The 27,717-nt window shown below is 47.0% G+C and overlaps 3 protein-coding genes and 2 long non-coding RNA genes across 14 annotated transcripts in view; 2 read left to right on the forward strand and 3 right to left on the reverse strand.

The window, feature by feature from the left end:
- Positions 1 to 147: 147 nt before the first annotated feature.
- Positions 148 to 10,839, reverse strand: LOC100123325 (GTPase-activating protein CdGAPr). The gene is made up of 7 exons (XM_031933704.2): positions 8,925 to 10,839; positions 6,022 to 7,586; positions 4,531 to 5,680; positions 3,899 to 4,464; positions 3,289 to 3,626; positions 2,091 to 3,213; positions 148 to 2,006 (listed from the first exon to the last, which is right to left on the reverse strand). Exons 2-7 carry the CDS (start codon positions 7,413 to 7,415, stop codon positions 1,538 to 1,540), a joined length of 5,040 nt encoding a protein of 1,679 aa, XP_031789564.1. The 5' UTR covers positions 7,416 to 7,586; positions 8,925 to 10,839; the 3' UTR covers positions 148 to 1,537.
- LOC103317808 lies at positions 10,839 to 12,514 on the forward strand. Of its 2 annotated transcripts, none has more exons than XR_001728866.3 (2): positions 10,839 to 11,965; positions 12,066 to 12,514. It is a non-coding gene; the product is annotated as an uncharacterized LOC103317808 (long non-coding RNA). The 2 variants fall into 2 exon arrangements; XR_512994.4 differs by having other exon boundaries at positions 10,839 to 11,991; positions 12,066 to 12,509.
- Positions 11,809 to 17,855, reverse strand: LOC100679685. 3 transcript variants are annotated; one of them, XM_008217234.4, is made up of 4 exons: positions 14,092 to 14,243; positions 13,447 to 13,806; positions 13,272 to 13,377; positions 11,809 to 13,151 (listed from the first exon to the last, which is right to left on the reverse strand). In XM_008217234.4, the coding sequence occupies exons 1-4, from the start codon at positions 14,143 to 14,145 to the stop codon at positions 12,973 to 12,975; spliced, it is 699 nt and encodes a 232-aa protein (XP_008215456.1). In that variant the 5' UTR covers positions 14,146 to 14,243; the 3' UTR covers positions 11,809 to 12,972. The 3 variants fall into 3 exon arrangements, 2 of the variants coding, with proteins under 2 accessions (XP_008215456.1, XP_003423954.1); XR_004344477.1 differs by lacking the exon at positions 14,092 to 14,243 and adding an exon at positions 15,676 to 17,855 and having other exon boundaries at positions 11,809 to 13,377; XM_003423906.4 differs by having other exon boundaries at positions 11,809 to 13,377; positions 14,092 to 14,245.
- LOC100123347 (acetyl-CoA carboxylase) overlaps positions 14,396 to 27,717 on the forward strand; it is a 16,854-nt gene continuing 3,532 nt past the window's right edge. The window contains exons 1-7 of one of the 7 annotated variants that reach the window (XM_031933698.2): positions 14,414 to 14,802; positions 15,747 to 15,866; positions 19,068 to 19,347; positions 22,298 to 22,421; positions 23,057 to 23,899; positions 23,975 to 24,308; positions 24,383 to 27,652. In XM_031933698.2, coding sequence (XP_031789558.1) covers positions 14,766 to 14,802; positions 15,747 to 15,866; positions 19,068 to 19,347; positions 22,298 to 22,421; positions 23,057 to 23,899; positions 23,975 to 24,308; positions 24,383 to 27,652 — 5,008 coding nt within the window. In that variant the 5' untranslated portion in view covers positions 14,414 to 14,765. Of the gene's footprint in view, positions 14,803 to 15,746; positions 15,867 to 18,464; positions 18,744 to 19,067; positions 19,348 to 21,700; positions 22,061 to 22,297; positions 22,422 to 23,056; positions 23,900 to 23,974; positions 24,309 to 24,382; positions 27,653 to 27,717 lie in introns of those variants that run through there. The other 6 variants (XM_008217229.4, XM_031933700.2, XM_008217230.4 and 3 more) reach the window with 6 other exon arrangements.
- On the reverse strand, positions 18,774 to 22,017 carry LOC116738480. Its single transcript, XR_004344478.1, has 2 exons — positions 21,591 to 22,017; positions 18,774 to 19,461 (listed from the first exon to the last, which is right to left on the reverse strand). It is a non-coding gene; the product is annotated as an uncharacterized LOC116738480 (long non-coding RNA).

Raw genomic sequence — 27,717 nt, forward strand, 5'->3', positions numbered from 1 at the left:
TCTATAAACTAAAAATAATGACGACGAACAGTATGTGATCCTGTTTTTGCATTCGATAATTTTTATAGAGACAAGTATTAAAATAAAGTTCGTGTAAACGTTGGAATACAGAAGGGAAGTTTCAATAACGTATTCGGAATGCAACTGTTTAATATAGTATTCTCTTATACTTTTCTATTTATTTTACTAAAAAAAATATATATATTGTGAACAAAATCGCATAATACATCAGAAGAAAAGAAAAAAAAGAATGTAAAAAAATTATAAATTAGTGAGAAATTCGTGTTTTTCTTTTTAATAGAACATATGGCATGATTTATTTTCTTCGTACATTAAAAAGATTCCTTTTAGTATATTGTAGCAGATCTGTCGGATATATTTTCATTCTTGAAAGTTGAGAAAAAGCAGAGTGCAGCTGCGTAAGTGACGTACACGTAATACTCGTTAAAGCAGTTGTATAACACAAATCACAAGTGTTATTACTTTATCTCGTCAAATGCGTTACATCAATACAATGGAAGTTGAACGTGTCAACTTTACAAGCAGATCAAATAAATACCTCGCAACCGCTGCACTCTCGACTATTCTCTAATGCGTAATCGTAAAATTTGAATGAAGTACCCTCAAAGATACAAGAATGATCTTAACGACATTATGCACATAAATACTTTACGATATACTATTGTCATCGTATTTGCTGCCAGACCTAGTGTCGAGAGACTAATGGAAATCACTTAACAATTCAAACAGCCGTAACAGGTCGTTGAATTCTTTGTGCTAAAAGAAACTACAGAAAGTGACTATGGACTCGTGGTCAAGTAGCAAGCTACTATCTAAAATTTTATCACCTATAATAGAGAAAGTGGCGATACATGTCTCAAAACATCATCAATATCACCTTCGTCATAATATTGTTCATCAGTGCTGTGGCAGAAGTATAAGTTAACTTAAAACAGTAAGGCTTTAAAATCTTAAGGGAAAACTAACATGTACAAAAGATACTTTTTTAGACCATAGCAGACCAGTCCACAATGGAAGAATTAATTTTCTTTGTAGACAACGTTTAACATAACGATGCGCGTAATTGATAAATTACAAGGCTAAATCTCAGGATTGACATCCTAGCGCATTATCTTGAGTATTACCGGCATCCGTTAATTAAACTTAGAAAAATCAAAATAAAAAAATACAAGTAGCAGTGCAGCTTCAAGAATGTATCAGTTCTCAAAACTCTTAACAAATTTACTTTTCAAGTATATAAGCAAGCGACTTTTTTATATAAAAAAAGGTACAACAATAATTATAACATATACAAACAATAAACTGCACTTTTAATATAAAAAAGGACGATATTAACGTGTCAACGTATTAACGTATCGTGCAGAATAGTAATTCTTTAAAAATTTCTCTAGTTTATAGTTCATAGAAGTTGATTGCACGACTTTTTGTAACAATTAGGCTTGATCTATATTAGTATCCGTGGCTCGGTACAATAATTAACATTAAACTGATCGCTTGGTGTATTGGGTTTCGGGGGTCAGAGTACAGAGGGTCTGGAAGCTCGCTGTTTCAGTCTCGCCAGCAAGGCTTGCTCTCCATCCTCTTTGTTACTCGGGGCGTCGCTCGCGGTGGCTGCGCTCGCGGTAGCCCGAAAGCTCTCAGATCTGTACTTATCCCTCAAAAAAGTCCGCCTCTCCTCCTTGTACTTCTCGATCCTCTCGCGACAGCGCGGGTCGTCGAGGTCCAGCCCGAGATTCTTATTTAGTGACCTGTCGGATAGACCGATCTGCGAACCGCCTTTGCTGCCAACATTAGGCGTCGAGCCGTGCTGCTGTGAAGTTTCAGTCTTCATTTGCTGCTGATCGTTGCTACCGCTGATGCTACCAGCGCCGACGCAGCCGCTGGTCATCTTGTTGAACTTTGCCTCGTCCAGCGAGCGACTTAGCGCTGCTCTCGTCGCCCGCGCATGACGAGCTCGCAAACAGGGGGGTAGATGCGCTGTAACTCTGTAACCATTCATATGAAATTTTAGCTATAGTGGAAACAAAAGAATGAATGTTTAAATGTTTATAAGTAAATTAGTAACTTACATTTGATTTTGGCTGCTAGCTAGAGATTCGTCAAATTTCCCTCTCGCGTTTTCAAGTTCCTGCTTCATCTTGTGTTCGCGTACTATTTCTCTCCCGATTTCCGAATCAAAACTCCGCCTATCACGTGTAAAATCAGAGTCGTATCTTCTTCTCGTGGGAATCGATTCCACTCTATCACCACCCGACAGTCTCTGCAACGCCAGCTCTTGCAAGATAGCTGCAGTGTCCTTATGCAGAACCGAATCTCGTTCGAGATTTGTACTATTGGAAGGGGAAAAATTGCAAGAAGAATTCAAAGTAATGCCTTGAGAAAGCATTTCTGGAACATGAGCCATCTCTTGAGGCTCCACAGCTGCACTTTCGGAAGGAACAACTACGTCCAGGTCGTCCTGTATCCTAGAATCTTGAATAGCGCTAGAATTGTTGGGCTCCTGGGCAACAACTTTCGAACAATAATCATTATGAGGAGAACAAATATTACCGCAATTAGAAACTTGTTCTATCAACTTGGTTCCGTTCATATTAGATTCTATTGATTCATCACAAGTATCTTTCTGAACTACCTTTTCTTGGCGGTCGAGAATCAAGGAAATCGTTTTCTCGTCTTCGTTTGTTTCTTCGTTGAAAAATTTATTGTTCTGATCCAAGTTGTCGGCGGATTCGACCTTTTCATTTTGATTATTCTCATGTAGATTTTTATCATCTAATAATACGCTCCAGTTAGATATTTGACTTTCAATTTGATCACTCTGATAGTTTTTAACATTTTTGATACTTGTATTCATTGAACAAACGGTACTGTCACTGCTTTGATTTGTTTCCATCATGGGATTCGGGGGAAGTAAATTTGTTTCCAAAGACACTAAGTTATGTAGATCAACTTGGTCAAGTTCGGAATCCCTTGTCCGCGCTATATTAGAACTGTCGTCTTTACATGACGGATTATAATTTGAATTAGTAGATTGAGTATTTGAAATATTATATAGTTCATCTGATACTGAATAACACATGGATTCTTGAATACTCTTATTAGAATTTGCACTAACTTGGCAATCTTCCTCTACTAAAAGTTCTGACAGTTTGGAGTCTGATATTCGTTGCAAGCGATTTTCGTTCGTAGGCGCTAAAAATATAAAATAAAGCACATAAGTAAAATATGCAAATCGAATAAAAAAAATGGACTATTAGTTGTAAGTACCTGATGGTATATCAGTCATAAGCCATTTTTCAGCAGTCTCTAAATTATTTCTATAATTTGGCATTTGTGCTGTCGTATCGTTCGAGATTTTAGTTCTGGGATCGATGGGGCTGAAATGCGAATCCGGAGTATTTTGATAGCTTCGTTGATAAGGCATTAAAGAATCTAAAGAATCTATGCCAGATAAATCAGTCATATTGCTATTTTGTGCATTCGACTCCTGTGACGACGTTCTTTCTCTGACGGCCTCGCTCTTGTCGAAAGCATTTTCTAGCTGCTTTTCACGCTGCTCTCCGTTCTGACACAGCACATCTGGCAAACTGGGAGAAGAATCAATGCTGAAACGAGATCGAAATGAGAAAACTTGATGGTTGCCATTTTTGGGTCGATTATCTCTAAATCGGTGGTGGTACTGGTGGTGGTGGTGGTTGGGTTAGCAAGCGAAGTCAGTCAGCTGTAAAGTTGAGTTGAGTAGAGTTGAGTAGAGCAGAGTTGAGTTAGGTATCGACGGAGCACAACCAGGTCGGAGAGAGAGAGGTTAGTTATCAAGATGTCTGTCTGTCTTGTTAGTAGTTAGCCAGGAGGTACCAGTAAGGAAAAAGTCAATTACCCATGATAAGTGGCTTGAGTCATCTCACTAGTGGTGTCGACGAAATTAAGCAAGGTTTCGCAAGGCGTCATCTCTTGATCAAGAATATCCGACGTCGAGGAGACGAATGGCACATGCTGGGAAGCTACCGCGGCAGCCGTAGCGGGACCGGAGGAGGAGGATGAGGAAGAGGGTGAGGATGAGGAGGTGAGGTCAGTCGGTGGGGTCTGTGGCTCGAGGAGCTCTTCACAGGCCTCCATCGCGCTGGTTTGGTTACTCGAAAGCCTTCCGGCATTACAATCTAGATCAAGGGAGGAGGAGGAATCCGGCTCTCTCGACGCTTTGGTTAAACAAGACTGAAGATTGAGAAGGCTGCCCTTGTCCTCCGTCAGACTCCTCGCTGGCACCTCGGGACTGTCCACCTCCAAGGGCAGCATGAAGCTCTTGAAGCTTATACGGGGACTGACCGCAGCGGGACTTGCCGTCGGAGTCAAAGGAGTCGAACCCTCTGACAGCAAAGGCAAGTATCCCGGCGTAGGCAGAGGCGAGGGAGTCTCCATCTCGTGAAGTTCCGCGGACACCATTACCTGAAAGTGCAATCATTAAGTTTCGGGCATTCAACCGTGTAAATACAATTAACAACCAGGCAATACCTGATCGGGACTCTGGCTGTCGATAAATCGCAGCTCAACATCACAGTGCAGTCGCTCCTCGAGTCTGGAGCGCTTACGCTTTGATCCTCCGCCTCCACCGCCAATCGAGGCGAGAGACGGCAACGGAGACGCTGTACTAGCAGACTCGGATTGTATCTCGGGAGCTCGCTGTCTTCTTGGCGAGGCTTCAAGCGACTGTCGCGCGCTTGGACTCTCCTCGGCCGAGAGCATTCTCATCTCGCGTTCTTCCAACTCGAAGCTTAGCTGAATCTCTGAGAGATCAAGGGCTGATCCTGCGCTGGCCGCTTCACCGAGTTGCTCAAAGTAAGAATCGTGAGAGACGGAACGGCTGTGGCCGCAACCCCGTGTCGTACCTCCCGACAACATCAGTGGTCCCAATCCATCCTCGGCGACAGCCACCGCCACGCCGTCCAGGCTGTCTGCGCTCTTGACCGGCCGCAGCCGCCTAAGGGAGGAAGTGCCGCTCGTTATTGGACCAGGGCTGCCAGTAACCGCAACCACGCCACCGCCGCTCGCGGTCAAGCCAGATCCATTTGTAACACCAGCACTAGTTGCCGATACCAGCTGCTTGTGGGCTCTCGGAGCCTCGGAAGCTCGAGACTTGGTACTCTGCCTACCGCCGAATAAAGCGCGCCAATTGAGCGAGGGTGAGCGTTTTGATCCAGTTCGCTTCCTCTGGGGCAATTCGATGACCGTGTGGTAGTGTGGCCCCGTCGAGGCTGCATTCGCCTCGGTATTACTAGCATTCACAGCAACTACAGCAGCCTCTTGCTCTGGAGCCAGCAACGATCGACTGCGCGCCTCCTCGAGACTGAGAAGTCTCGGGGCTGAACCTCCGGCTATAGCCAGTGACTTGGGTCGCTGATGACTGAGCGCGGCGGCCTGTTCCGCTGCACCTGGTGAATCGGACGGACCCGTGGCGAAGATCAACTCGGCGTAGCAGATGAGAAACTCGGTAACCACAGCCTGTACACCGACGCCTTGCAGCGCCGCGACTCCGCCCACCTCGAGCTCCTTGCAGCGCAGCAGGTTCGGCGCCCAAACGATCGCCACGTTGCGCGCCGTCATGCCCGTCTGCTGGCCTCGCGAGGCCACGCGTACCAGATGCCGCATCAGGTACTCCAGCGTCCTGCAAGGTGATTGATTTTTAAATTTCACACAATTTAACTGTATAAATGTTGTATAAAGAAGAAAAACGACCCGCTTTTTCTTCTCTGACCATATAAATTCACGCATGAGCGTGACTCAATGCGACTCTGCCTTTAATATGCGATTCAATTATAATATATGCGATGATGGAATGCACTACCGAGTGAGTTTAACTAATTTTAATAATCCTCGAGTTTAAATTCTTAGCCGAACGCCTATGCAAATCCGGATATTAGCAATGTACAAATTAAATTCCAGTCGCCGCTGTGCATTTCACGGGGATGTTGCGATGATTGCCAATCAAGTGGAATGAAAAAGTACCTGTAGTGAGGCGGCGGCAGCTTGCGAACGGCGTCGCGCATACGACTGAGCCTCTCCTGGTCGGTAGTCGACTGAACAGCTCCGACGAAGCTCGAGTAGAGCTGGTAGGTGCACAGAGGGTTAGGCAGCTCGCGGAAGTACATCTTCAGCAGCGACGCCACCGAGTGTATGTCCTGAAGGATAGCCTGGTCCGCGTGCAGAGCTGGGAGTCTGTCCTCGTCGAAGGCGTGCCTCAGTCTCTGGATGTTCGAACTGACGCCGCTGAGTCTGTAGATGCCGTCGACGAGGCCGTGTCTCTCGATAAACTCGGCGCAGCAACGCAGGACGCAAGGAACCTCTTGGCCGGAGTTCAGCAGATGCTCACCGAGGTCGCAGCCGAAGACTCGCTCTCTCAGGATACCCGACTGCTTCAGTCTACGGCGAGATGGTCGGTTCAGGATGAACGATCTGAAGAAGGCGATGAGCTTGCCGTGCTTGCGCAGCACCGGCTTCACCGGCTGCGGCCTGGGCTCCGCTGACGCTCCCGCGGTGGACACGACGCTTCCAGATCCAGTCGAAGCTGGCCGAGGCGGCACGCCGATGTGTCGCGGCAGCTTGTCGCCGATCACGGCAACGCACTCGGCGGGAAAGAATCCGACGGCGAAGCCGTGCTTACCTCGCCACCAGCTGCTCTCACCTGCCGGAGGCATATCGATTACCGAGATCATGTCGCTGACGTTGAACGACAGCTCGTCCTGTGCCTGAGCTCTGTAGGGCCTTATGGCGTAGGCAGCCGCTACGGCCGGTGTGTTGATGGGACAGGAGTCGGACTCGGGCACGAGTATGCGCCTGCCTCGGTTATCCAGCTGCAGCCAGTTCAAGACGGGCCCGCAGTTCAATCCCTCGTGGCTCAAAGCGGAAAAGCGGGCGAAGTAGGCAGCCAGATCCTCGGGCTCCAGCTCGCGCTCGGCGAGATTCGCCAGCATGGAGAACTTCCTGTCGAATATGCATCTGTGCAGCTGCTTGTCAAACATGACGAGATTCTCGTAGCTCCTCTGCAGCGTCCAGCAGGCATCCCCGGAGGTGACTCTCACGGAGAAGCTGTTGCCGTCCTCGCTCGGGGCAGCTCCGTCTCTGAGCTGGGCCTGAGGCGAGGCCACCAGGCTAACCTCGAGACTGCCGAGCTCCACGTGCTCGTAGTGAAAGTGCGCGCACTCGTCGAGCTTGGGAAACCTCGCACTGCCGCTCCCGGGCGAGTGCTCCTCCTGACTGCCATCCTGTGAATTGCTAGCGGCGCTAGCAGACGACGCGGCGGCTTCGAAGCTAGCCTGGCTGGGCTGCTCGATGTCGGTGAGCCGACAGGCCCGGGGCCTGGCCTCGAGCGCGGCTCCCGGCATCCTCTGCAGCCTCTTCATGGGCAGGCTGCCTTCGGGAGACGATTGGCACCCTCAGCCGCACAGCCAGCCGAACATCCTCTGAGCCGGCAATCTCGGACAGGCGTTTCTCCTCTGCTGCTGCTGCTGCTGCTGCTGCTGCTGCTGCTCTTGTCGGTGGTACTGCCAGTAGTCTCGCATCACCTTCGGGCTCTGGAAGCAGGAGAGAGAGAGAGACGCGGTTATACAGAGGCATTTGCGGGACACGTATTATCGGAATTTCGGGCGTTGACAGCCCGCGGCCAGGCATGTGACGTGCGCTTCTGCACCGCGAAGAAATTGCGGCTATGCGCGGAATTATTTATCACCTACTGCTGTTCGACGCGAAATTCAATTGTGTCAGCTGATGATAAGTTCATTTCGAGTTATACGCTAGTTTACGGGGAGCGATTTAATGATACTTGGAGAAGTTTTACCGCCTTATTGTGCGTGAGCCGCGCGCGCGGCATAATTACGAACTTGAAAGAGAGAGAGAGAGGAAATTCCATTCAAGCGGGACGTTATCTTTGCAGCGCTCTTTCCGTATAAGTATATCACGTCAACGAGTGTATTAGCGGCCTGCTGGTTTATTATTACTATTAGGAAGCTCGTTTAAATTTGGCCGGTGATAATGCGCGCGCAAAGTGTGCGTGTATAGAGGAAGTGTCTGGCTTTGGACTATTTTTAAGCTGATTTCTAAGGTCGACACTTGGCCGTGTATTAATAAACAACAAAGCGCGGCAAAAAGGCATTAGCTCGAAAATACGAAACTAGCGCGCGCTAAACGATGCACAATGCTATAATATAATATACGATGCAAGAGAGAGAGAGAGAAAACCTGGTGATTCACGGCGCGAGTAAACAGGCAACGACGACGACAAGTATTTGTACTCCAATTGATGAGAAAAACGGACAACGCGTTCATTGAATCTCTCTCTCTCTCTCTCTCTCTCTCTCTCACTCGTACGCGGCATTTACTCCAAGCGCTGATGCAGCAGCGCGTAGTCGTAGGAAGATGATTGACATTTTTGTTACAGCAATTGCGAACGTCGAAGAAAGAGAAAACACCGAGTGAGAGAGAGAGAGAGAGAGGGAGGGGAGGGAAGCAAGCCAGACGCACACACACATACACTGCGTTGAGCGAGAGAGACGATTCCAATCCCGGAGAGGAGAGAGAGAGAGAGACGAATGGGAGAAGATGGCGAAAGCAAAAGAGAGAATTTGTCTATGCGTTGAGGTATAAGCGCAGCACCACCAGCTCTAACAGCTGTCACATGCAGCCGCGCGCGTTTGTAAACACCGCGGGACGGGCCCGCGCCCATCCCTCCGCCAGATTTGCAGGGGCTGATAAGAGATTACATGATCGTTGCACTCTCTCTCTCTCTCTCTCTCTCTGAGTATGCACACACTGCGCTAGAATATCATCTTTTACATCACGGAGAGAGTAGCTCAGAAGTGCAGTGTGTACACGCACACAGAGAAGCGCGCGATAAGTCTCGGTGTAGTACGTACCTTGTGGGCGCGCGCGGGGGGAAGTAAAATAATATTCCGAGTACGGGTTGTCGTAGACTGCAGCCCTCCCCGCAAGATCAATCTCGCTGCAGCTCTCCTCCCTTCCGATATCTTGTTCCGAGTTGCGAGTCCGCAGCAGCCTAGAGCTCGATTAGCTCCGGCTGACGACGGTCCAGCAGATCCTCCTCTTCCTGCAGCAGCTCCTCCTCGCGACGGACATAACCTCCAAGCGCTGCTGGCAACAAGCGCCAGCGCAACATCTTACTGCCCGTTTTTTTTCGTCTGTCACTGATGGGAGAGAGAAAGATAGTGAGAGAGGGACTCACTCGCGTTACACGCGCGCACTCCTCTCAATTCACGACACGAGTCTTCGATTCTTATGAGCGTGCGGAGTCTCTTCCTTCCTGTGCAGCTCTTACGTTCACGATTGATATTCCACGCGCGCACGTCCAGCCCGCGGCCAACGGGAGTGTGTCGATCGCCTACCTACTTACGGCACATTTCGACTCTTCTCTCCATTTCTACGCCTCGTATGTAAAGTAGCTTATAGCCGCGGATTATGCTCTCAGCTCCGAGACGCGCGGCACTGAATTTTGTATACACGTACACCTTTGTACGCCGCGCTTCTATATAGGTATACGTATCGCTAATGTTGTACGCTGCAGGATGTGCAGTCGCGGCGGAACTACTGGCCGCCAGGCTGCAACACTGCTGCAGCCATAATATTTGGGGACTGTCGTGTTTGTGCTGCCGCCGCCGCCGCCGCCGCCGACGACGACGCATCCATCTCTCTTCCTCTCGCTCTCCCAAGCGTATACCTATACCTATATACTCGCGGGGCCGCCTCAGCTCTATAGCACTCGCTCACTCTCTTAGTCACCAACACACACGCACACACGCGTATATAACGCGATGTAGGCTTCGGGATTATGTCTCGCGCGCACACCCCTCCGGCCGCCCTCGACGGATTGATTTTCGGTGATGGGTTTGAAGGGGTCGATCGGTGCGTTGTTGGCTTGTCGTACTTATTACTTGGCGGATTTCGACTGGCGCGCGTCTTGATGCCGAGAGGACTGAAAACCGTAATAAAAAACTACGATCAAATTATGTGATCCCCGTTTTCCTATAAATTATACGAATAGCGATAGTTGGTGGGAGGAGGACGGAGAGAGGGGAAGGCAAGGCGGGTGTGTGTGTGTGTGTGGTCGACGGGGAGGGAGCCGCTGACGAGCACGACGTGAACCGCGCTTATCGCAGCGTAGGCAGACACTTTTTTGTACCGCCAGAGCCATCTATAGTTGAACTAGTGAAAATAAACTCGCTGGAACTGCTAGAATTTAAAATTTGAAAAGTGTAGTGCCTTAGTGATAAGTGGTGATATAGCGAAATCGATTCTGCATGGTATAGACATTCGAACGCCTTCATCGCAGTATGTCGCGCATACTTGAATGCATCGTTGGTTATTGCGTATCACATTATTTGGTGTTGAATAGAGGAGATTTCGATCCGTGATCCTGCATTGTCACTATGGTTTAGTAAAATTATTCTTTTGTAAAATTCAAATTTCGAACGATTCTGAATTCGAATTTTATATTAATTCATTTATTTATGTATTGACCGGTAAAAATTTATATATTAGTAAACCGTCACATAGATAAACATCTGTTCACGACACCGGCAATAACTAAAAACTAAAAAAAAAAAAAATAAGTAGCGATAAGGATAATTATTATAAAAGAATTATTATTTACTAAGAATGATAAAAGCAATAATATACTTGTAATAAAATGAGATATAAGAATATAAATAAATGATGGAAAATCGACGCTTTTGTAAAAAGCGGGCAAAAACATTATTATTTTTGCCTACCGGTAAATAGAGAGTTACTTAAGAAAATACCGATTAATAGATATACGAAAAACGTGAAAATCGTTCGTGTGTATTGCAAAAACTTAATTTTAATGAACATAACGTACGTATATGTACATACACGTGCGGTCCGCTAGAACGATTTTGGATATCAATGCCAAAACAAAGCAGTTTTGGACTGGCGGCCCTTCCGCACCGCCTAAAATCTCCGAGTCTGTGGCAGGCGTCAATAGGTGGCGCATGAACGCTTTTACATTTCCTTCATGAACAGTATGCGCGCCATGTCTAGATATGGTGGTGTGCCCCTCATGCCTATATAACTGCTATAATTTGGTGAAATGAAAGTTTGGGCCCATGGCCTCTTGTTCGTGGTGGCTTGTTCTTCACTCACACCTTTCTTGTTTAATGTTTTTTACTTGTCTAGGTTTTTCTTTGCACAATTTGAACAAATAAATTTGTCCGTGGGAAAAACATCATGGACAGATATTATATAATATGCGTCATAGACGCGGTACCAAACCGCCATAGTACACTGTGGAGACAAGTATATACTTACTTATAAAAGCCGCACACTCGATGACAGTTAGTCAGTTGCTGGCCGTGCCTTCTGGAGAAAAATAACCCACAGGGCATCGATAGCGGTAATCGCGCAATTCAACGCGCGAACCATACCTATAGTTCGATATTAATATGATAATGTTCAAAGAAATAATGTTTGCGTGCGTAAAAAATAGGTATCCATTTACATGGACTGCGCATCGGAGCATTTTTCAGTGTGTGCCTGACAGGATTTTCAGAAAATTTGTACAAAATTTGAGAATTATTCCGCGAGTTCAGTTTTTATATCAACCACGTACCCATCTCATATTCCATAAAACTACTTTTCATTATAATCGATTGCGAGTATATTCTTTATTTTTAAATCAAGATTCTTGCTTCCACTTCGCATAGTGGGGGCGGATAAATCGCGGTAAATCTAAAAAGTACGAGAATCATTAAATTTAGAAATTGTAAATGCATTTTTTCTGTTCTATTATGTTTTCTACGATTTTGTTACATCTGTTGCATTGATATCTAGCTATCTTTTTGAGGAAAATAATAGCGGTAGTGCAGATATCAAACTGCTTCTGGATCGTGGAGCCGACTTGAGTAAACTAGACTCACCGTACGAGGTATACTGTCCTACTTTGGATTGGTAGTAAGGCGAAAATCGATTGATCGACAGCTCTCTAGCAATTCGTAAGGGTTTTCAATTTTTCCAACTCTTTATAGGACTCATTGAAGAAGCTTACTCGGCTGGACTAATAAGAAGAAGAAGAAGCGCAGAGTAGCGGAAGAAAGAGCAGGAGTACATGGACTCGTGGCTGCACGTAGTGTGCCTATGTGCAGTTGTCAACGATGTAGGTATTTTTGGTGTTCCACCTCTGCTCAAAGCACGCTGGCAAGTGCTCGATCTTGAGGTTGATGCTCGTGCAGATCTCGACCAGCCAGTAACACCGGACTGGGAGAAGCAGTGGGTCCAGCTTCATCACGAGGTCGATTGTGTTCGAGCACCTGGCCAAGCGCTGCGTGCTGCATGATCCAAAACTGGAAATCTTTGAGGCCGTGCTGAGTTGAAGGGGAGGGGACTCTCGATTACTACAGCAACCAAGATTTGCTGCGCCTTATCGAGGCAATGGAATTAAATGAAGAATAAATTTATGAACTGTCACTTGGTCTGATGTCTACATTTTCATTTGGTAAACCGCAGTTGAATAACATAGCTGAAAAATGAAAGAACCCAACCGTTTTTCATTAAAATTATATATTTGTTCTTACTTGCAATTATACAAGTATGTATGTACTACATGAACTGAACAATTTTTTGCTTATCAATTGCTCTATTTATCTACTTGAAACAACTTTGTATAAATAAAAAAATTCATTATCAAAGTGAAAGTAATCAGCTAAGTTTTTCAATTCGTATCATGTCAATTGATACAATTAAGCGCATACATTTAATCAATTACAGCTCTACTTTATTTCAATTGTACTAACTATATCAGTAAAGCAATTGAATAATCTTAATTCTATTGCTGGCGTAATCAATTTCTCTATTTAAAAAACATGATTTTTTTTTTTCGTTTTTTTAAAAAATCTTCATCTAATCAGGAACTTGTTTCATAAAATTAGACGTTAGTTAAACTATGTCCATCGTATCTGATTCTATCTGTGAATCCACATCCATAGAATCTTGCTTCTCAGTCTTTGAGTTCTTAATTGGTACCTTGAATTGATTATTAGCCTTGGCTATTAACTTGCAACCAAGAGCAGCTTCAACACCAGTTGATTTCCTCGCACCAAGCAAAGTCATCATATCTTTGCGAAAACGGTCATTGTTACTATTTTTAATTATTTTTGCACAAGCAGAGCTAAAGATTTTACAGGACAATACGACATCATCCATCCAAACTTGATTTCTATAAATGTATTCACTACCTTTTCTGAATAAAAACTTGATATTAGGATCGTACGACTCTATTTGCATGATGTAGGCCAGCATAATATCATAAAAACTACTCAGCGACGTATTTTCAACCCGAAACTGTGATAAAATATATCGGATGAAATGTATATCAGTCAAGAAGTAAGAAAAAGAAAACCTCTGTATTACCAGTATTTTAATGGAAGTATAGTCCTTGGACGAAGAGAGCTCCTTCTGCACATCCACTAAGTTTGGATCATCGATGAGGGACAATCTCTTTTTGGAATAAAGAACCTTCTGAACTTGAACGTCATCTTCCCACTTTTTTTGAACAATCGCAACAACTGTGTTGCTGTTGACTTTATGAGCCTTCAGATAAGGCTTGAGTACAAATGACAATAGAGGCTTCAAATCTGGACAGCCTAATCTGCACTTTGTCACTTGAATATTGAAAAACACCTCTTGCTCCAAAATATTGAAATCAATCTTTTCGTAAATCTTGCTTGGTATAATGTTTTCCAATCTTTCCAACACCAGCTGCTCCGCAACCTGTGAGAAAATTCAAAGCTTGTTTTAGCGTGTAAAATACGAATTTGTTAAGAAGACGCAGTCGAGCTTCTATCGCGCTTTTTACATTCGCGTGACAACGAGTTCGAAGCCCACTTATAATAAACGAATCAAGTCAGTATACGCAACAAGTAATTGCCAAGCAAGAAAAACAAGTAAAACTCGAATCCCGCGATTTCTGCCGCCCCGCGCGTCTCCTTTGTTTCGAACAATCCCCGCGAAAAAGTCCATCACCCGCGCGTAAATCAAAAAATCAAATCTTGATACCTCCAAAGCTATCTTCGCCAAAGTTTCCGAGCTGGTGACAAGACAATTCGCCATTTCTCTTTCAAAACTAATCTCGACAAAAAAAATCCAGGAAAAATGTCGGAAAACCCGCACAAAATCCTTACTTATTCTTAACGCTGCGGCAGCTCTCGTCGCGCTTGCATATATATATATATAGAAAAAACTCATTTCTGACTATCATCGGTAAGGTAGAACGCGACTCTCCAGTCCCCATCCGCGGTGGTTAAAACAGCGCGGCGCCGCATCGAATAAAATTCGCGGTGGACGCGCGCGCAGGTGCGTATACACACGCATTTAGTACACAGTCTAATCGTCGCCGCAGTAGGACAAGAGACGCATCGAGAAAAAAGAGGTCCTCTTCTTTTTTTGAACAATCTCAGTCCTGCAGACGACGGGAAATCGTCATAGATGACGGCTCACAGGTACGACCTCACCGCGTCCTAGTGCCAGCCACACTCTTCGATCGACTCTCTCGCAGGCGTCAAAGTGATATACATACACAGAGACAGGAAGGAGAAGAGAAAGAGAGAAAGATAGCCTATAAGTAGCGGTACATATAAAACGAGGGCGATATACAGCAGCAGAGGAGGGAAAGAGAGTCGACCGAATGACAGGCGACAAGACCAACGTGGAAGCTAACCTCCAGGAGGACAATGTTCCGCCGCCTGCGCCGCGGAAGATCCGCCACCGGTGAGTCTATATAGCGCAGTGCATCATCGTGTGTCAGTTATCTCCGCTCTTTCCGCACCCGCGTACATATATATATATATATATAGGTATGTCAGTAACGTCGCAGCTCTCTCCAACCAACGGCATGCAGCAGCGTGTGCGCGTCGACGGCGGCGCTCATATTATCAATCGCTCCGCGCGATATATAGCCCAGTGAGCCACGCGGATCGGTGTACACACACGTCTATATCAACGTATCCTATATACGTGTGTAATACGTGTACGGCGAAAAAGATAGGCTATTAGAGCTCGAAACCGGCCCCAACGTCGTCGTCGTCGTCGCCTGACTCGGCCAACGGCCAATCCGCGCGCTCCCTCGATCTTTCGATTACACTCGCGCTGGCTGCGTGTATGTGTAGCTCTATCTCTTTCTATACACTCGCGTGCGCTGGCTATAGATCTAACGAGCAACGTAACCTCGGACCATGTGTGCCGTCTCGTGTTCCCCTCGTGCGTACAGCCTCCCTCCACGCGCTCTATACACGTGTATTGTAATCTCCTCGACTATAGCTATATATCTATTTGTATACACGCGAACGCCTGATCTTGCCCGCGGAGATTTCGATCTTGCGGTTCTCGGTGTTAAAAAACGTTATTATACTTTATACGGCACGCACGACGTACGGAGGTACGATGTTACACGGCGCTCAGTTTAAATAACGGCTGGTGGGGGAGAACGTCGTACGTATAGCTGGGTATTATGCGCGATAATAACAAGTGTAGAGAGAGAGAGAGAGAAAGGGAGCGAGGTTGAGTCGCGTGAGTTTTAGCGTTAGTACGAACCGAGCTATAGCTGCGTCTGGGGGGAGGCCCTTTTCGCGTCTGTGTATATACCTATAACCGAAGACGAAGGTTCGCTGCTGTCGGAGCTCGCGCTACTATAGCCGGCAAAATTGGGTTTCAAGTTCACGGATTCTGGGGCGACTTCTGCTGGCTCGTCGTTGTCCGGTTCTTTCATCTCTGTCGGCTTCTCGCGGAGGATCGTTACCCATGTGGAAGTCAACGGTTGCTCGGTCCACCCTCAGGTATACTGCACATCATCGTAATTGTCCTTTATCGTGCCTCTCGAGGGGACTGCGTGACATTTCATATACAGTCGTGCTTTTTCGCTTATGGCAATTTCGTCTGCTCTGAAATTCAAAACGAATTGGTATATATATATATACATATAGTATATATTATGTAATGCAAAACGCTTGTAATGTAATGGCTTAATGCGAATCGAGAGGCAGAGAAACTTTGATGAGGTTTTCGCGCACTGTATACTCTTTGCACATATACTTGAAGCACGTGGATATTGTATTATGCTCTCTGGCGGTGCTTGATTCATTTCTGTACACAATTTATATAAAATTATGTAACTAACCATATATTATAATTATGAACTAACAGTTGTTTTAACATCTCTGTATGTGATATATGTGCACGTTATGTGTGGATTTTAACCGATGCGTGTGTGCGTGCGTAACCGGCCACGCGGGCGTTTACTCATTTGTAATAAATTGAGGAGAAAAAGAAATTATCCATTAACGAGGAAGAACAGCCGTAAAAAGCTGATGCACATTGCAATCATCGAGTGAAAGAGAAAAAAGTTGACATGTAAATCACGACCGAGTGGAAACTACCAAATTCAAATGGCCTTTTCTTTCAAATTCTCTTATGGAAAATTAACGAAAACCCGAAAATTTCGACTTTTTGTCTGAAGGCGCTTTTTCATTTTTTTACGAAATTTCAACGGTCCGGGGCTCAAATTGTATAGCTCCTTTCTTCTGCTTTCGTTTCGAAAAATTAGACTAACATTTCAATTTTACGATCAGCTGTATATGTGCCTATCAATCATAAAATTAAAACATTGGACTAAATTTTCAAAGCGAAGGTATAGATGTAAGGTGCTTTAATTTGAGCCCCGGCTGGTTGATAATATAACATAATTTAATTATTCGTGATTTTTTGCCATTTTTAAGCCTAGACAACTTCTGACCTAGGCAATCATTTTTTTAACCCACCAGCCATCAAATGAAAGCTCTCTTCGATTACCTCTGCCCCGCAAAAAAAAAAAAAAAAAAAATCGGCCTGGTGTGTCCTCAAATCTAAATTTTCAACTTCCAGTCGAGTTGTTTCCACTCTCGGTCATGGATTTTCACACGTGCGCGTTGTATATCAGTGCGTCGACCATTAAGCCTTAATACGGCTTTATTAGCGTGACTACACCATTACCGACTCAAAGGTCTGCTATACGCATACAACCTCGCACACGCGATCTTCAATACAACATACTCACGCGCGAAATGAGCTTCTGTATACGAAGTACATTATAATGTACACGTATCGGAATAAAGAGAGAAAAGCATATAATACCGATTTGTATCGATTAATCAATAAGCGTATAACGGGCTGTTGATCGATAAGAGCGAGAGAGGGCTTGTATGTTATATACCACTCGATAACTAACCATCAATCGAGCGCATGCAAAGCACGAGAGGGAGAACAACAAGCTGCGACGACAGATAACGGAGTGTGTAACCTTAACATTGAGGAACTGCATGATATTTGGGGGAAGTGTATGTACACGTATACAAGACTGCTGTACTGATAAATCGATATAATTAGAGAAAGAGAGCGAGAGAGAGAGAGAGAGAACTTCTTCTTTTCTGCTATGACATATTATCAAAACAGAAAGATTATTATATGCAACTCGCGCGTCACTGCTCGCGCGATCGTTTTCTTTTTTTTTGTCTCCGTCTCTGTGTACATGCTAAGATTCTTTTTTTTTTATGCAAGTCTTTGAGGAAATTCACTTGGAAGCTGCGTTTTTATCGAAAAAAAATTTGACCATCAGCCACCTATATGTGCTTCTCTTTTTTTGTTTGTTTGTTGGGCGTGCGCGGCTTGCGTAATCGAATTTTTACACGCGTATGCTAAAAGGGGCAAACGCGACGACGTTGACGTTCTGCTGACTCTCTGTGCGTCAAGTATCACTTTTTTCTTTTACATTTTGCAAAAAAAAAAAAAAAAACAAATCGAGTCGACGGTATGTACGATTTTTAAGCGCGTACGACGAAGAATAATCGAGAAGCGATCTGCTTATGCCGCAGAAACGGGAAAAAATCGGCAGCCGAGATCGCACTCTATTTTCCGCCTTTCTCGCCTCATCCTCGTTACGTAACTAAAAGTGCAGTATACGCAAATATGCAGATCTATAATCCACAAATACGCGCATAATTATGTCACTTAAGATTACGAGTCGCGTATAATAGTCGATAAGCTTTACTGGTATGTGTATGTAGCATCGTCGCGCATGGAAAAAATAGAACGATCATGTACGGCAACAACAACAACAACAACAACACAGTATAAGCGTCCTAATAAAAAGGTGCAGGGGATGCGGTGATATGTAGCAAGTATCTGCATGAACAATGCGTGAATTCGATAACGATTAAATACAGCCTTGCCGGAGGAAAGCTACTATAGCCGCTTGCGCAGGCTATCCGAAAACGATAAGAGGTGTCTTATATATACTTACACACACACGCGCGCGCGCGCGCTCGCGCTTACACATGTTTACACATACGCGCCGACGACTCGAAGCACGTCGTTTGTGACCCTTGAACTCGAACGTTTCCAAAGAGCCGTCTCACGAGTCGAACTGGATCGGCGGTAGAAGCTCCGATCAGTCGTCAGTCGCGCGTTGTCTCGTCGAGTTATTATTATATATTGTCAGTTGCGGCTCGATCGCCGTCGAGGTGTATGCTTTTTCGGGCTATTTACGAGACACTTATCGGTATTACTTTTTCGTAACGATCTACATCGACGCATCGCTTTTTATTGATTTTTTTTTTTTATACACTTCTCTGCTTATTTTGCTGCGTTACGGATGTCGCTTGTGAGGGAAATAAAAATTGGTTGGTTATACGTTGGCTGCAGTTTTCCTCGTAGCGATCGTTTTCCCTGCTGACTCTCCTTAATACACACGCACACACACACACACATACAAATCGATCCTTCGAACATCCATGACGCGACTCAACAGGTTGCCGCCGCGAAAAATTTGTGCATGACGAAAACGCAGAAAACCAAGTGCAGTCCATACACACGCATATTCCTGGGGCATGCGGTGCGTTGAGAATCACACACATCCTCATCTCTCTTCGAGAAACAAAAAAAAAAAAAAAAAAAAAAAAAAAAGTTCGAGTGCGCACGTATAGAGTCGAATTTTGCACTTGAAGGTAACGTTAAGGAAGAAGCGGCGTCGACGAGGAGCACAGTCGAGGAAACAGCCAAGGAGGTCGATAAATTGTCGTCATCATCATCATCATCGTCGGCGAGTGAAAAGACGATGGCAGAACCGGTGAGTTTTGTCCTGGGCGAGACGGAGGATGACGCCGGCGGTGAGGAGCTGGCCGAGACGGGGGACAGTTTCCCCGGGGACAAGCTCCAGCATCAGACCAGCCAACAGGGACAGCAGAGTTTGCCCAATGGCCTAGCCGAGCGGCGCAGACGCCTCAGGTAGATGACTAGCACTTTACACACACGCGCGCGCATCTTCTTCTTCTTCTTATTCTTCTTCGGATTTGCATTGTTTATCCCTGTGTGTGCGTGGCCTCTATGCGCGTGTGTGTCCTGTGTGTTATGCAATGATTAATATATACATATATATATATATACGTAGCCGTAGGTTTAGGCTTCGCGACGGGAAGAAGCTATGAAAATGTGGCTTTCCGGGGTCAGCGCTAACGTAAGCCCCGATGAATATTCAGGGCTTACAATAGTCGAAAAGAAGCTACTATTACTTGTAAAATGACGCGCTATGCTCTCTGTGATGTGTTTATGTCTATGTATATACATAACGTGACGATAGTAGGACGGAGAGAGATAAGCGATTTCAAAAATTTGCTTTTTTTATTTGCTTCTGTGTACAACGTTTACGTATATAGAGAACATTGTTAACGTAGATTGTTGTTGCTTGGAGTTGTGTATACTGTGTGCGCTTTTTTTTCTTTTTTTAATAATAATCGTCTGCGTGTCCGTGTGTATAATATGTGTGTGTTTCTCACTCCGACGGCATAATAAGGGGTTAAAAATAATCAATTTGCCGGATGGTATATAAGACGAGACGAGTAAACACGAATTCGAGGATGTAGAGGTCGTGTATTATGTAAAGCTGGGCGGCGATATGTGGAGCGTATATTTACATGTATTGTTTTCGTTCGAGCTCTAGATTCTATGTACTTATACGCGCACGACGATGTGTGTCTTTTAACGTCCCTCGATGATTTTTCCAGCGAATTTCTCACGAAATCGCAAACTAGCACATCTGAGATAAGGATGTGGTATTATGTGTATAGTTCGTTGTAATGTGAATCATTGGCGCTCGCTTGATATATATATATATATATAATGCGACATCGAGTCTCATCGATTTTCCGGCAGACTTTTCACTTTTTATGTGCCGTATATAAAAAAACACGCTCTCCATAATAACGACGACTATAGGCGCGGTGAAAAACGCAGCGCGCGCGTGTATCTCATAATGGAGATGGTAAATTATGCAGGAATCCAAATGAGAATCTTCTTTACCGTCTTTTTCCCGCAGCGCCGGCGGTATTCGATAATTAAACGTTCCCGCTTTCGATTCCGTATGTTATTGTTACGCGCGCGCGCGCGCATTCATCCATTTATTAACGTTCTTATACAAGTCCTCTCACAAGAACAAAAAGAAAAAAATAAATGTTCAGCACAAGCTTGCTCGCTCACGCCTGGCACAAGAAAAAAACAAAAAAAAACAAAAAAAAAAGAAAGGAAAGGAAAATTCGATTACACAGCTGTGAGATACGGCCACACCTCGTCGGGGGAAAGTCCCTTGCGGGCGATGTTAATAACGGTACAGGCATCAGACTCCGAATCGCTCGATGCTTACAACTTCGTTACGCTTAAGGAAACGAAAGGTCGATCGCGTACAGATGCAAATTGACTGCGACAAATTAACTATGGCGAAATTTCCGATAGATCAATCTCCGCTTATGACAACAATGCTGAGGATGTATAAAAAGCCTTAAAAACTCTCTTTAAAAAATGATGGACTTTGTTGTGAAGCATTTAATACCTGATTCTGATTGGTTGCTGGTTGGTTGTCTAGGCAACGAGATCAGAACCGCGCGCTTTAAATTCATAACCTCAAAACAGTCGTAACCCTGGTAGAAATATTTGAGGTGTTTAAAATGAAATGTGGAAACCTCGACGGCAGAAAAAATATATGAAATGTAACTAGCAAGAAACCTTAGTAAATGTATTAAAACATGTGTATTGAAAAGTGGCACCATAACCCTATTTAAAAGTAATAATAATAATGTGTGTGAATATTATTCAGTTTTTTTGAAATGTCAGTGAGAAGTGCAATTAAAAGAATGAATTTAAAGAAAAGTTCAGTATCCGAGTCAGTAAGTTTAAGTCTATCATCATAAAATGCCCTTTAAATTGTAATGATAGACAAACTCACTGACTCTTATACTGAACTTTTCTTCAAATTCACTACTCAAACCTTAATGACGACGACATTGGGAATTATTTATTTTAAAATAGTATTACGGGTATGGTAACGTATCAGATGCTTATAAGATATTAGCAGAAGTTAGTGTACCGCCCAACACTTATAGTGAATTTTCTACCAGAGTTATTAGACAGGGATAGAGTCAAGCGCGCCTTCGTTCCTATTACGAGTATAACACATATACACACAAGCGTCCGCTCACCTGCGACGGCGGCGGCGGCACGAGAGCTGACAGCCGTATGGCGCTGTGTATGCGGTGAGAGAGAGGGGGGGGGGGGCGCGACTCCTCTTGAATAAGACAGCTCTCTTTTTCCCTGCCGTGTGGTCTCAGTCTTACAACACGTAGCGGACAGGTGAAACTGCTCCGGCATTTGGAACGTCCGAGAGCAATGAGGAGCAGGAGAAACACTTTGTAATAATCGAATTGATGAGCTGGATCGTCGACGCTGCGCTCGGTATGAAGCGCATCAAGAGGTTCGTTCTGGCCGAGTCCGGCGAGAAGGATCCGATCTGGAAGAGTTCCGACAACCTCACCTCCGGCCTCTCCAGGATGAACAGCCTCGAGATCGGACCCATGTGTCCCGAGGAGAACGACGACTCGTCCGCATCGGCTCTTTCCACTTCTTCCTCTTCCGCCTCAACTTCTGCGGCGAACTATCATCTCGGAATGACGTAATTTTTCCGCTGGCTAGCCGTCTATACTTTTAATATACGCATTTTTTTACATATACATATATATAGATATATATATGGTGCGCGCAGGAGGATCGCGATTCGGGGGAAGGGGGTGGGGGGGGGAGGTATACTTTTTGCTTTTTTCTTCGTTTTCGTAGTTTATAAGGATACGCGTGCGCGGCTTTGTTATACATTGGGTCGAGGTAATTCTGACTGCGATGTCGACTTTTTCAGGCCCAGCATGTCGCAGGGCACGGTGATGATCCAGGCGCAGAGTCGGCTCACGGAGAAGGACTTCACCGTCGCTACACCCGAGGAGTTCGTGCATCGATTCGGAGGCACTCGCGTCATCACTAAGGTGAGAAAATTTTTTATTCACGTCTATGATTGTCCGATGGTTTATACAGGCGCATTGGAGAAAAAAAGGCTCGATAGCGTCTTAAAAATATGTCGATCGCCGCTGGGCAGGAAAAATCGATGTTTTCGACTGTAGCCTTGTGAAACCTATGATAGAAAAGTCGCACGAAAGTGAGAGGTTTTTTCCTCGAGGCATGTAACACGCACACTCGAAAATATAAGCGCCGACCGATTTAATGGTATGGGCCAGTTTAACGAGTTTCCAATGTGCTGACACGCGTCAATGCCAACACACCGAGTCGTGGACGCACTGCAAACACTACACTTTTTTTTTCTCTCTCTCTCTCTCTCTCTCTCTCTCTTCGATGCAATGACGGATGTGCGCGCCGATTTTGCTGTTTCATACTCAGTCGAACCTTCGCGCTCGCGCGTTTTGTCATCAAGCGCGTTTGCTTACGGCCGCGCGGGTATTGGCCAACGCTAATATTCTTCTTTTTTTTGATCTCTCGATGCGTAAGCGATTTGCCTAATTGCGGCGATAACGATGTTGACGTTGCAAAAATGAGAATAGAACAAGAAAAAAAAAATGATTTCAGCCAAGGCTAACCACTCGCTTATGCGCCTTGTTTTCCGCAGGTCCTGATCGCCAACAACGGCATCGCGGCTGTGAAATGCATGCGATCAATCCGTCGCTGGTCCTACGAGATGTTCAAGAACGAGAGGGCCGTCCGCTTCGTCGTTATGGTCACCCCGGAGGATCTGAAGGCCAACGCGGAGTACATAAAGATGGCGGACCAGTACGTGCCGGTTCCCGGAGGCAGCAACAACAACAACTACGCGAACGTAGAGCTGATCGTCGACATAGCCAACAGGACGCAGGTTCAGGCCGTCTGGGCCGGCTGGGGTCACGCCTCGGAGAACCCGAAACTGCCCGAGCTTCTGCACAAGAACAACGTCACCTTCATCGGACCCTCGGAGAGGGCCATGTGGGCTCTGGGTGACAAGATCGCGTCGAGCATCGTCGCGCAGACGGCCGACGTGCCGACGATGGCCTGGTCGGGCTCGGATCTCAAGGCCCAGTACAGCGGCAAGAAGATCAAGATCTCGTCGGAGCTGTTCAAGAAGGGTTGCGTCGCGACCGTCGACGAGGCTCTTTCCGCAGCTCACAAGATCGGCTACCCGATCATGGTGAAGGCTAGCGAGGGTGGCGGTGGCAAGGGTATCAGGAAGGTGGAGAACGCCGAGGAACTGCCCTCGCTCTTCAGGCAGGTGCAGGCCGAAGTTCCTGGCTCGCCGATCTTCATCATGAAGCTCGCCAAATGCGCCAGGCATTTGGAGGTGCAGCTGCTGGCCGACAATTACGGGAACGCGATATCGCTCTTCGGACGCGACTGCTCCATTCAGAGGAGGCATCAGAAGATTATCGAGGAGGCGCCCGCGGTCATTGCCAAGCCCGACGTCTTCGAGGAGATGGAGAAAGTAAGCCGTGATTTTCCGACTCGATTAACGAGGTTTTCTTATTGCTGAATCGACGATGAAACTTTTTTTTTTAAGGCTGCGGTACGGTTGGCCAAGATGGTGGGCTATGTGAGCGCGGGAACAGTCGAGTACCTGTACGACACGTCGGGTAGGTACTACTTCCTTGAGCTGAATCCCAGGCTGCAAGTCGAGCATCCCTGCACAGAGATGGTGTCGGACGTTAACCTGCCCGCGGCTCAGCTTCAGGTCGCCATGGGTTTACCTCTTCACAATATCAAGGACATCAGGTTGATGTACGGAGAGAGTCCCTGGGGTGACACCATCATCGACTTCGATCAGCCCAGGCACAAGCCTCAGCCGTGGGGTCACGTTATAGCTGCTAGAATCACCAGTGAGAACCCCGACGAGGGTGAGTTGGATTTTTATGTAGCTAATCTAAACTTTGAAAAAACTCGCGACTGATTAAATCGCTCGTCGATTCAGGTTTCAAGCCCAGCAGCGGTACGGTCCAAGAGCTGAACTTCCGCTCGTCGAAGAACGTGTGGGGTTACTTCTCCGTGGGAGCCTCCGGAGGTCTGCACGAGTTCGCTGACTCGCAGTTTGGTCACTGCTTCTCCTGGGGAGAGGATCGGCACCAGGCGCGCGAGAACCTTGTCATTGCTCTGAAAGAACTGAGCATTCGTGGTGACTTCCGTACGACCGTCGAGTACCTCATCACTCTGCTCGAGACCGAGTCCTTCCAGACGAACAACATCGACACCGCCTGGCTGGACGCGCTCATTGCCGAGCGCGTGCGCAGCGATAAGCCCGACGTCCTGCTAGCTATTACCTGCGGCGCGCTTCACATTGCCGAGAACACCATCAACGCGGCCTTCAGTGGATTCCAAACGTCTCTGGAACGCGGACAGATACAGGCTTGCATTGACCTCGACAACGTCGTCTACATCGAGCTCATCAACGATGGCTTCAAGTACAAGGTCCAGGTGACCAAGTCGGGTCCCAACAGCTACTTTCTGGTTATGAACGGATCCTACAAGGAGGTGGAGATACACAGACTGTCGGACGGGGGTCTTCTTCTCTCCCTCGATGGAGGCAGCTTCACGACCTACATGCGCGAGGAGGTCGAGCGTTACCGTGTCGTCATCGGCAACCAGACCTGCGTCTTCGAAAAGGAAAACGACCCGTCGCTGCTGCGCTGTCCGTCGGCTGGTAAACTCATCAACTACCTCGTCGAAGACGGTGGCCACGTAGAAGCCAATCAGGCCTATGCCGAAATCGAAGTCATGAAGATGGTAATGAACGTCACGTGTTCCGAGCCTGGCACGCTCTTCTACGTCAAACGACCTGGTGCCGTACTCGAGGCTGGTAGTCTCATAGCCCGCCTTGAACTCGACGACCCGTCGCTCGTCACTAGGGCTCAGGACTACAACGGCCAGTTCCCCGGTCCCAGCAGTACCGCCGTACCCGAGAAACTGAATCACCTTCACGCCAAGTACCGTGCTGCTTTGGAGAACTGCTTGGCCGGCTACTGTCTACCCGAGCCCTATCACCTACCCAGACTACGCGAGCTGGTCGAGAAGTTTATGGGATCGTTGCGAGATCCCTCGCTGCCGCTCCTCGAACTCCAGGAGGTCATAGCGTCGATTTCAGGTCGCGTACCGCTCAGCGTAGAGAAGAAGATCCGCAAACTCATGACCTTGTACGAGCGCAACATCACATCTGTGCTCGCTCAGTTCCCAAGCCAGCAGATTGCCGCCGTGATCGATGGCCACGCCGCTACCTTATCGAAACGAGCCGAGCGCGACGTCTTCTTCCTGACGACCCAGGCGATCGTGCAGCTGGTGCAACGCTACCGCAACGGCATCCGCGGTCGCATGAAGACGGCGGTGCACGAGCTACTGCGCCAATACTACACCGTCGAGGTGCACTTCCAGCAGGGTCACTACGACAAGTGTGTTACTGCCCTCGTCGAGAAGTACAAGGATGACATCAGCCAAGTCACCGGAACGATCTTCAGTCACATTCAGGTCCTCAAGAAGAACGTGCTCGTCACGATGCTGATCGACCATCTCTGGGCCAACGAGCCGGGTCTGACGGACGAGCTTGCCTCGACTCTGACTGAATTAACGAGCCTCAACAGACAGGAGCACAGCCGCGTAGCGCTGCGCGCTCGTCAGGTACTGATCGCTGCCCATCAACCGGCCTACGAGCTCCGACACAACCAGATGGAGTCCATCTTCTTGTCGGCGGTCGACATGTACGGTCACGACTTCCACCCGGAGAACCTGCAAAAACTCATTCTGTCCGAGACCTGCATCTTCGACATTCTCCACGACTTCTTCTACCATTCTAACAGGGCGGTCTGCAACGCTGCCCTCGAGGTCTATGTTCGTCGGGCCTACATCAGTTACGAGCTGACCTGTCTACAGCATCTCGAGCTATCGGGTGAACTGCCGCTCGTGCACTTCCAGTTTATGCTGCCGAGCAATCACCCCAACAGACAGAACCACTCGCTGGTGAATCACCGAACCGGAGCGATGGCCGCTTTCAAGGACCTCGCTCAGTTCTCACAGTACGCCGATGAAATTCTCGATCTCCTCGAGGACCTGTCATCTCCCACCTCCCTCTCGGCCAAAGTTCTCGAAGCCGTCGAATCCGCTGTCGGTGGCAGCGAGTCTCGTCACAGTACCTCCATAAACGTGGACCAGAACGCTCAGCCTCCGCAGCAGGTCGAAGCCCAGAAATCTGAACCCGTGCATATTCTCAGCATTGCCGTGCGCGAAGAGAGCAACCATGACGATGCCACCATGGCCCGTCTCTTCGGCGAGTGGTGCGCCAGCAACCGCGACGAGCTCACAGACCGAGGTATCAGGCGTGTGACTTTCGCCGCGCTGAAGAAGCGACAGTTCCCCAAGTTCTTCACTTTCCGTCAGCGCGACAACTTTGTGGAGGACAGGATCTACCGCCACCTCGAGCCCGGCTGCGCGTTCCACATCGAACTGAATCGCATGCGCACCTACGACCTGGAGGCACTGCCGACCTCCAACCAAAAGATGCACCTCTACCTCGGCCAGGCGAAGGTGGCAAAGGGTCAACAGGTCACGGACTACCGCTTCTTTATCCGCTCGATCATTCGACACTCGGATCTCATCACAAAGGAGGCCAGCTTCGACTATCTGCACAACGAGGGCGAGCGGGTATTGCTCGAAGCGATGGACGAACTCGAGGTTGCCTTCTCACACGCGCTGGCTAAACGCACCGACTGCAATCACATCTTCCTGAACTTCGTGCCGACGGTCATTATGGACCCAGCGAGAATCGAGGAGAGCGTCACGAGTATGGTACTGCGCTACGGCCCCAGACTCTGGAAACTCAGAGTCAGACAGGCCGAGATCAAGATGACCATCAGGCCGGCGCCCGGAAAGCCCACTTCCAACGTCAGACTCTGCATTTCTAACGACAGCGGATACAGTATCGACCTGCATCTGTATGCCGAGGCTACCGATCCCAAGACCGGTGTGATTAGGTTCGAGTCGTACTGTCCGAGCAATAGCAACACCCTCAACTGGAGGCCCGGACCGATGCACGGTTTGCCCATTTCCACGCCGTATCTCACGAAGGACTATCTGCAGGCCAAGAGATTCCAGGCGCAGAGTGCTGGAACTACTTACGTCTATGATTTGCCTGATATGTTCCGGCAGCAGATTGAGAAGGCCTGGGCTAAGCACGTCGAAGAAGCCGCTGCTCTTAATGGTACGTATACTTTGATACAGTACCTACTGGATTTCTATTGTGCTATCCTAATTGTACGCCTTTTT

Source organism: Nasonia vitripennis, chromosome 1 (genome assembly GCF_009193385.2).
Source record: "Nasonia vitripennis strain AsymCx chromosome 1, Nvit_psr_1.1, whole genome shotgun sequence".
Classification (NCBI taxonomy): domain Eukaryota; kingdom Metazoa; phylum Arthropoda; class Insecta; order Hymenoptera; family Pteromalidae; genus Nasonia; species Nasonia vitripennis.